At 31.4% G+C, this 8,406-nt stretch overlaps 3 protein-coding genes across 5 annotated transcripts in view; 1 reads left to right on the plus strand and 2 right to left on the minus strand.

Annotated features, from left to right (window-relative positions):
* Positions 1-383: 383 nt before the first annotated feature.
* On the plus strand, positions 384-3,003 carry LOC108737482 (ubiquitin carboxyl-terminal hydrolase 30 homolog). 2 transcript variants are annotated; one of them, XM_018470345.1, is made up of 8 exons: positions 384-513; positions 579-881; positions 1,033-1,205; positions 1,266-1,571; positions 1,670-1,888; positions 2,046-2,198; positions 2,277-2,467; positions 2,534-3,003. In XM_018470345.1, the coding sequence occupies exons 2-8, from the start codon at positions 623-625 to the stop codon at positions 2,643-2,645; spliced, it is 1,413 nt and encodes a 470-aa protein (XP_018325847.1). In that variant the 5' UTR covers positions 384-513; positions 579-622; the 3' UTR covers positions 2,646-3,003. The 2 variants fall into 2 exon arrangements, with proteins under 2 accessions (XP_018325847.1, XP_018325846.1); XM_018470344.1 differs by having other exon boundaries at positions 384-881.
* LOC108737484 (probable methylthioribulose-1-phosphate dehydratase) lies at positions 2,999-4,549 on the minus strand. The gene is made up of 3 exons (XM_018470346.2): positions 4,145-4,549; positions 3,350-3,804; positions 2,999-3,291 (listed from the first exon to the last, which is right to left on the minus strand). The coding sequence occupies exons 1-3, from the start codon at positions 4,251-4,253 to the stop codon at positions 3,130-3,132; spliced, it is 726 nt and encodes a 241-aa protein (XP_018325848.1). The 5' UTR covers positions 4,254-4,549; the 3' UTR covers positions 2,999-3,129.
* Positions 4,550-5,661: 1,112 nt separating this feature from the next.
* LOC108737481 (sex peptide receptor-like) overlaps positions 5,662-8,406 on the minus strand; it is an 86,326-nt gene continuing 83,581 nt past the window's right edge. For both annotated transcript variants that reach the window (XM_018470342.2, XM_018470343.2), the window contains exon 3: positions 5,662-5,927. In XM_018470342.2, the coding sequence (XP_018325844.1) occupies positions 5,731-5,927 (197 nt within the window). In that variant the 3' untranslated portion in view covers positions 5,662-5,730. The remainder of the gene's footprint in view (positions 5,928-8,406) is intronic.

Genomic DNA, 8,406 nt, shown 5'->3' on the forward strand with positions numbered 1-8,406 from the left:
CAGTCTATTTAGTATATTTGTCTGAGACGCCATTCTAATAGGATTGTCTGAGACGCCATTCTAATAGGAATTATAAGATTTGTTTTAAAGCGATGTTTTCGTCTTTTAATATTTCCATTTTAATTACAATTTTAAGAGTCTTAACACTTAAAATGTCCAGTAAGATTTTTTATTTTGTAATGCTTCATTGAACAAAGAGAACTTACAAACATAAAAAGCAGTTTTCATCTAAATAGAAAATAAAAATTTCAATCCTTAGTGAGATAGATATAGCCCAAAAATGGTAACGAATATCAGTTTAAAAGTAACTATAGAATATACCTTTTTTTCTCATAGATTACTAACTGCTATCAGTATCTATAAGATTTGATAACTGTCATTACTGGTTAAATGTCAAATACAAAAATTACGTGCTCAAAATATAAATCCTGTTAAATAAGTGTAATATTAAGTAAATTAAATACATCTTGGAAGAGGAAAATAAAAACAGGACAACTTTCGTTATTTACTATGGTATATCAATCTTTTTGTGTTTGATCAAAATGTAGATTGTTTTAAACTGCTACTTATTTGAGAAGTGAAAATACTGATAAGAAACAACTTGGGATGAAGAAGTGGTTATATGGAGTCAGATAAAGTTTTAGTAGCAGCGGGGCTTACTGCAGCTGCAGTTGTAGGAGCATTCGTGTTTTGGGGTCCTTCTACTCATTCTGGCAGTAATAGAGGCAGACTAGCTGGTCTTGTTAATTTAGGACAGACATGCTTCTTAAATGCAATTCTGCATGCTCTAGCTGCCTGTGCACAATTTGTATCATGGCTAGAAATTGATCCTGCAGCTAGAGACACAAGTTTACGTTCAACACTAAGGACTGTTTTGTCAGGTAGTTTTTAAAGTTGGTTTATAGTTATATCATACCTATTTACTGAACTTTAAACAAAACAGAGAACATTTAAATCAAACAGGAAGGTCTTTATATTTAATAATCATGCCCATGTTGGTATATGGAATTTTATAAAATATATCTATTGTAGTTGTAAATGGGACACATAAATCAGTACAAGAAACAACCTATGCCCCTGCAGCTGTGATAAATGCATTAAAAAGATTAGGATGGGTTATCCCAGCAGGTGAACAAGATGCTCATGAACTTTTAAATGTCATTTTATCAACTTTGGATGAAGAAGTTCAAAAATCATCTCGAAAGGTGAAGTAGTTCTTTTTAAATTTTTTAATTAGTATTAATATTGAATTTTGTATATTGCAGTCAGGATGTCTCTCTGATATATTAGGTGGTGGGGAACTGTTTGGACTTGGAGAACCTGAAGAGACAACTACAGAATTAATACAGAGTAGTGCAGGACCAGCCAGTTTAAGCAGCAGTGTCATGTCATTAAATGAATTATCGAGGCCCAGCAGTTTATTTTGGAGAGGTGGAGCTAATCATAAATATCGATGGATATCAAGATCATGTCGTAGCTTGAATCTGGCAGGGCTTCCACCCCAGCCAGTCTCTCATCCATTTGCAGGGACTCTCACTAGTCAACTCAGGTGTACAGTGTGTGGTTATAAGGTAAGTTGGTGTACATCTAGTATAGATTAGAAGAAACTTGTAACAATAATTTTTCTCTATGTGACTTCAAGTTATACATGTAACTATCATATTTGCAGTCAGCAGTTCGATATGATAAATTCGAAAGCCTATCACTTCCATTGCCCAGTGGAATGGGTGACCTAGGGTGGGGTCGGCATAAATTGCACCAGTTGCTCACTAATTTTGTAACTCCCGAAGTAGTTCCTGACGTAGCTTGCGAAGGATGCAATTGTGATCGTGATTCCTCATTTCCTCCGATTTTATCCAAACAAATCAAGATACTCAATTTTGGAAAAGTAATTAGTCTTTTTTAATTATTTATTGGAAAGGAATTTTGAAAGGATTTTTTTGGCGTTAATATGCTATAAGTAATTCAAAAATTTCACGAATATTAAAATTAATAAAAACAAGTTTCAGCAAAATTTGACTATTTTAAAATGTTTAATTTTTTAGTTACCTATTTGCTTGTGTATTCATATAATCCGAAATACTTGGCAAACAGGCACAATGTCGAAAAGGCAGGACTTTGTACAGTTTCCAGTACGTTTGTCTTTGGCTGCATACACTTTTATCCAAGCTCAGTATCAGAAAAAAACTATATCTTCAGTAAGTACGAAATATGATTAGAATCGTTTAAAAACCTTTAAGATGTACTGGTTGCAAAAATATTAGTTTTAATTCTAGATGTACACTAGTACTAGTGAGGGTGGCAGTCCCCTTTCGAACAGTATGCCGACTGCTTGGGGAGCAGGGTCCCTTTCAGAAAGAGCGTCTGAGTTTAAAAATGTCTACCAGTTACAAGCGGTTATTGTACATAGTGGTAACGCCCATTCGGGGCATTTTATTACGTATCGAAGAGGCTACCATTCTTCAAAGTAATATAACTTATTTATAATTACAACATTTAGACAACGTTTGTTGATTTCCATTTTATTTTTCAGATGGTATTACACTTCCGACATTGAGATAAGGGAGGCATCAATCGACGAGGTGTTACAAAGTACTGCGTACATGCTTTTTTACGAAAAGACAACGGGTTTTAGTGCATTCTAATACCAAAGAGTTGTGATGTTGTGTGTAATTATATTTAAGTTGTGGAGATCACTTTTGGTCAATATTCATCGAAATTATCATCGTAATAATGTAAATTAACAGTGTTCGTTTTACTACTTTTTTAGTACTGAAAGAGTACTTTTTATTGTCAGATTTATTTATATTTGATTTTGACCTTAAGAGTTTTCCTATTTTTGTTTTCTTTTCCTTTATACATATGCATTTGAGATTACTGAAACATTTCCATGAATATGTTTATTTACTTGTTATGGATTTTAAATGACGTTTTATTTTTTAAGAGTGAAAATGTGAATTGTTCACAAATGTTGTTCGTTGAAAAATAAAATTATTAATTTTACTTAATTTGTTTTATTATCTCAAAAAATAAAAATAAAAAGCATAAAATACCAATAAAGATCTAAAACAGTAATATCGACTATGAAAATACATATCAAAATATATCGTTAATGAAAACTTTTTGCGTTTATTTATTTTTATTTTCGATTTGATATTTAATCTCATATTGCTCAGGAGTTGTACTGGGGTTAATTCCCATCGCTTTTAACTGTAATGCGACATCGAAAAGGTAATCGTAACATTCAGTCATTGTTTTTGCTTGCTGCCAAGTGTCACCCCAAACATATACCTAAAAATAAATATGTTACTTTAAACAAAAATCAAATTATTTATTTGCTCTATTTCACCCCGTGTCTTCGAACTAAAACAGCACAGGTTTCCGGATATTCTTTTATAACTTCTGCCATTCTATCTTTCAAATCCTCTTCAAAAGGAGTATTTTCAATTATAGGAACCACAAGCTCTTCGTCATATCTTAAATTTCTTCCGAGTTTTTGATTTTTAATTCCTTTTATCATTTCTAAATGCGAACATCTAAATTCTTTACCGGGGTAGGCCAAAGTAATTAACATGGCAAATTTTGAGTGAGTGTGAATAACTGCGCCCGCATTTCTTTGTACATATGCGCACATAAACAAGGGAGTGCACTGACTTTTTTTGAGTTTTTTATGTGATGGGGGAAGCTCTAGGTCTTCCCCTTGGATATTTTGAACGAACATATCTTCTGGACATATTCTTTCTTTCTGAACACCGGATGGTGCTATATAAATTTTTTCCTCGTGTTTTATGCTAATTCCACCCCCTATAAAATTCTAAGACGTTAATTGCGAAACCAATAAAATAGTAAAAGGGACATGGTCCATGGTGCCATTATAGAGTACAAGTTATAAGCGTTATCGGCTTTTTTAGTAATTTACTGTACAAAAATAATACTCATCAGATACACTGAGGGTGAATCAATTACTATGGAAAAGTCTGATCACATTATTACTTAATAATAAGAAAAAACTTTAAAAAAAAAAACGTAACATTGTACCTACGCCACTGGAATAAAATGGCCGCCAAAACCGTACAAATGTTTATAAAAGCATTATATTACTTTCTAACATAATTATACGTATAAGTATTTTTTTTCTATTTACCTGTTCCTGTAACCCATCCTAGATAATAAAACTGCTTTAACAATTCAGGAATCAAATTTTTGGGATGTTCATCAGGATAATTTTCATCTTTGACAGACACTTTATTCATGTTAATTTTTTAGTTCTTAAATTAATGGTATAATAAGCAAATAAGAAATAAGTAAATTGCTTTCAATGTTAACAGTAAATAAGTTCATTAAACAATGTTGAGTTACCACTAACCACATGTCACAAACATCTGATTGTATTATTTACAAATATATTCTACTCCAAAGTCGACTCGCGAGGGTGTATGTAATAGGAGCAAGAAAACAATGCATTAAATGAAGAACAATGAAGAAAGAACACTGATACTAAACTATATTCTCAATCACTCCCATCATTTTAAGTGAATTTAAGGCGAAATAAAAAACGGGAAATCGTAATAAAACATAAAGTAACAAATATTTAATTATGTCTATACAATGTTAAATTTAAAATAATAAATCTAAAACAAAAATGTATAAAATAATTCGTTTGATAATGTTTGTACTTTATCAGTTATTGAAGGTCGAGATTATTTTTGTTTACCAAACCGTACTATCGTTTGAGATAACATTCCATACGTTTTTGGTTAGAAATTTGATAACGTAAATGCCTTAAAAATGCTCTTTGAAAGCTTTTACAGAGAAAACCAGTAGATATATCTAGCAATGAGAGAGCAATGTAATTTTCATCATTATATAATTATTTTCTCGTAAAAAAAAAACGTACCAAGTTGTACGTAACACTAAATGTTGTTGAAACTCAACTAGCCAAAAGTAAGTAACACCTATGTCGTGTACCTACGCTTCTTTTTTTGTCAATGACATAATACCATTTAATTTTGTTTTTTTGTTGAGGAAATTATTTTTATTTCCAAGGATACATTTTGCTACAAAAGTATAGTAAATTGAGTTAAGTAATAATCTATCAAAAATTGGAAACATAAATTAAGCATCTTATTTTTATAATATTGAAAGCTTAAATCATAAAAATAAAATAAACACTATTAAGTTGTTTCAAAACGATAAGCTTGTAATTTCTTTTTTTTTTACAAAATTTAATGTAACCTGTCCAAACAAAACACATTTAACAACTGTCGAAGAAAAAGTTAAGTATAATGTGTAGTTCAATAAAGTTAAGACCCAAGTTTGTCGAGCTGTGTGTTGCCTAACTTGGGAAAAATTTTTGGGAAATTAAGAAGTATTGAAATGTTCTCACCTATGACTGAGAAGTTAAGGTAGTAAATTGCATATTAATGTAAAATCCACTTAATTAGTCCTTTTTGTAGAGGGAATAAAACAATAATGGAGGTAGTTTTGGAAAGTTTTGTCTATTTATATACATATTACTAAGATTTCAAAATTATTTTAAAACTTAATTTAAACGTATTAGATTTAGTAAAAATAGTTAAATTATACGTGCTTTGGATATACTCAGATGCTTCAACATCAAAAATATGTAACTACTTACCTTGAAAATAGAAAGGTACATTTCGGAGCGAATAAAGAAAATGTAATTAATGAAACAATTTATTTTACAAAAATAAATAATATACTATAAACTTAAACTTGAGTAACTTGGGTGAATTGTCCTTCTCTGCTGCAATGATTCGGAGAATTTTTTTTATTTCTACTGAAGTACTTAAAAATTTTCGGTCTCAGATTCTCTCCAAAAGCATTGCGAAACTGTCTGGACATTGTACAATACAATACAAAATTTATTGACGAATTTGTTAATGCCAGTATATCCATAATATCCCCTACAAAAGAAAATAATATTACTTACTTTATTTCTAACTTTACAAAATTGATATTTACTAGAAACAAGTAACTATAATAGTTCCAAAATGTATGAGTCCGACTTTATGCTTAACATCCCTGTACCTTTAGCCACATAGACTGTGGGCATTGCTACCATGAACTTGAGCTTTTTTGACATATAGACATATGTAGGTACCTTTTATTTGGTACCTATTACGACTATACAAATATATTCTTCACAATCAAAGGCCGAAATGTAAGCGCTCCCCAGAATTGACTGATCAACCCCGGGTTTGATCAAACTTGGGCAAACCCAGAAATACACTCTGTCGTTAAATTTCAAACGATGGTAACCTTAATTAACCATAACACAACTTTCATCCAATATTCAGGAGGTGTATAACATGCAATAAGAAATAATAATGTATTTCGTTTGGGGTTTACTCAAAGGGGCTGGATAGACGGGTCATTCCACTTTTCTTTTAACTTAAGCATATGCATAATACACAAGACATTAACGAGTGGCGATACTCGCGAAACGCTCGTTTACATCAACTCAATTTCTTTCACGCAAAAATTTTATGGAAGAATATGTATTCTTGTGGCATGCGTGGGTCGTGTAATCAGTCATCCAGGCACTCTTTTTAATGTAGGTAGAATGCCGAGATCTTTCATTTGATACATTGTACAACATGCACCTGCGACCTACGTAAACAGTACTTCCTGGTTGTTGTTAAGTATAGATACAGATGGTAACAAAAGTACAGTAAAGACTCATGGATGAAATACTGGAGTTGACGACCAATACTAATCAAGTTAAGGTCCAATACTGGGCAGTTAAGTTGTTAATAATGGATCAATCTTTGGCCAATAATCAAGTGCCAAGGAACGGTAAATAACATTTCACCAACTTTACAGGTTTGTCAGTACTGGGTCAATGTTCGGTCAATCTATAAGTGCTTTTATCAATACTGGGCCAATGTTCAGCGGAACAATAACGTTTCGCCAACTTTGGTTCAGTACTGGGCAGCCATCAATAGGTTTGTTGATCCAATATTGGAAAATCTTAGACTAAGCTTGATTTTGTCGTTACATTCTACATGGAATGTTCTCTAAGTTAGTGAATCCCAAAGTGGGAAAGAAATATTTAAGGGGTTGGGTCGCACAAAAGTTGATTACAGATCAATTATAACATATCTACATTACCTACACACAATATTTTGTTAACATTTGAACTTAAGTGGAATAGAATCCAAATGGATCGTATCAGCTTCACTGAGATAGGAATAACTGTACTTACTGTATTATTTATTATTAGTTTAATATCAATATTTTCCTTTTTGCTATTTGCCTTTCTATTTCTAGAATGCAGGTCGAAATGAATATACTATTTAGTCTCTAGTGTATTACTTAATTTGAAAATTAACATTTTTGTGTATTTTCTAAATTAGGTACTCTCTGTAAAAGTAAGTAATGTTGCTTTTATAAATTACTTTATGTTCACTTTACAAATTCCAATCTCACAGTTAATTTTGTCAGTACATTCTTGTATGTACGTATATCCCTTTGAAGTAACTAATTACTTTTGAGAAATCATCTCAGTGTCGTAATTCCGGCTTGTCGCTAACGTGCTTTTGGAAAAGCTAACGAATTACTTGCTTTTAACGAATACATACTTACTTCTACTGACTTAATAGGCGTAGTCATTATTTGTTAAACAAAGAATAATCGTAAAGATTTTGGATTCCAATTTTCAATAAAAAAATTCATCGATCGGTTAATTGAGAATATCGAGAAAGATTGTTGGAGCACGATTATCGTTGATATAATTATATTAGGATATTTTGACCGCTGTACAATTCTTTTTATCCACAACTATTGGTCGACGTCAACTAGGGTGGATAACATTTTTGTAGCCAGAAGCAAATTAAATGTCAAATGAACCCTAGGCCCCTCTGGCGGTCATCTATTTTGTATATAAATTAATAATTTAATTTAAAATAATTTATTTTCTTTCTGACATTGTAATTCGATGTCAAAAAACACGAGAGTAGCCAATTATATAATTATTTTGTTAAATAATGGCTTATTTTATAAGAACAGAAGTGAAAAACGGACAGACAGACACACGAGTGACCCTCTAAGGGTTCCGTTTTTCATTCGAACGTACGGAATCCTTATCCGAGAACCAACTTAACATTCTAGTAGAAAAAAAAAACATGTTTTCTCATATATCATTCAAAGTGCAAATGTAAATTTGTATACAAATTGCACAATATTGCTTTGTTGAAAGATTTACCACGTTAAGTTCAGACCAGAGACCTCTTATTAATTTTCTTGTAAACTATAAGTAAAGAACTATTTTCTGTATTTCTTTCAACATCAGTAGCCTCGACGATAAAAAGAGAAAAATGGTCAATTTTCATCTATTTTCTTAAATAACTGTAAAAAAATTCATTTTAAAGTAAGGGTGAATTA

This window comes from Agrilus planipennis, unplaced genomic scaffold (assembly GCF_000699045.2).
Source record: "Agrilus planipennis isolate EAB-ADULT unplaced genomic scaffold, Apla_2.0 scaffold155, whole genome shotgun sequence".
Lineage (NCBI taxonomy): Eukaryota > Metazoa > Arthropoda > Insecta > Coleoptera > Buprestidae > Agrilus > Agrilus planipennis.

Excerpts from the sequence above, each read along its gene's own strand:
- LOC108737484 (XM_018470346.2), bottom strand. The coding sequence starts at position 4,253 with ATGAATAAAGTGTCTGTCAAAGATGAAAATTATCCTGATGAACATCCC. Across the intron at positions 3,805-4,144 it reads AGGATGGGTTACAGGAACAG|GGGGTGGAATTAGCATAAAA; the intron begins GTAAATAGAAAA and ends AGAATTTTATAG. Across the intron at positions 3,292-3,349 it reads TTTTAGTTCGAAGACACGGG|GTATATGTTTGGGGTGACAC; the intron begins GTGAAATAGAGC and ends ATTTATTTTTAG.
- LOC108737482 (XM_018470344.1), top strand. The coding sequence starts at position 623 with ATGGAGTCAGATAAAGTTTTAGTAGCAGCGGGGCTTACTGCAGCTGCA. Across the intron at positions 1,206-1,265 it reads TTCAAAAATCATCTCGAAAG|TCAGGATGTCTCTCTGATAT; the intron begins GTGAAGTAGTTC and ends TGTATATTGCAG. Across the intron at positions 1,572-1,669 it reads GTACAGTGTGTGGTTATAAG|TCAGCAGTTCGATATGATAA; the intron begins GTAAGTTGGTGT and ends TCATATTTGCAG.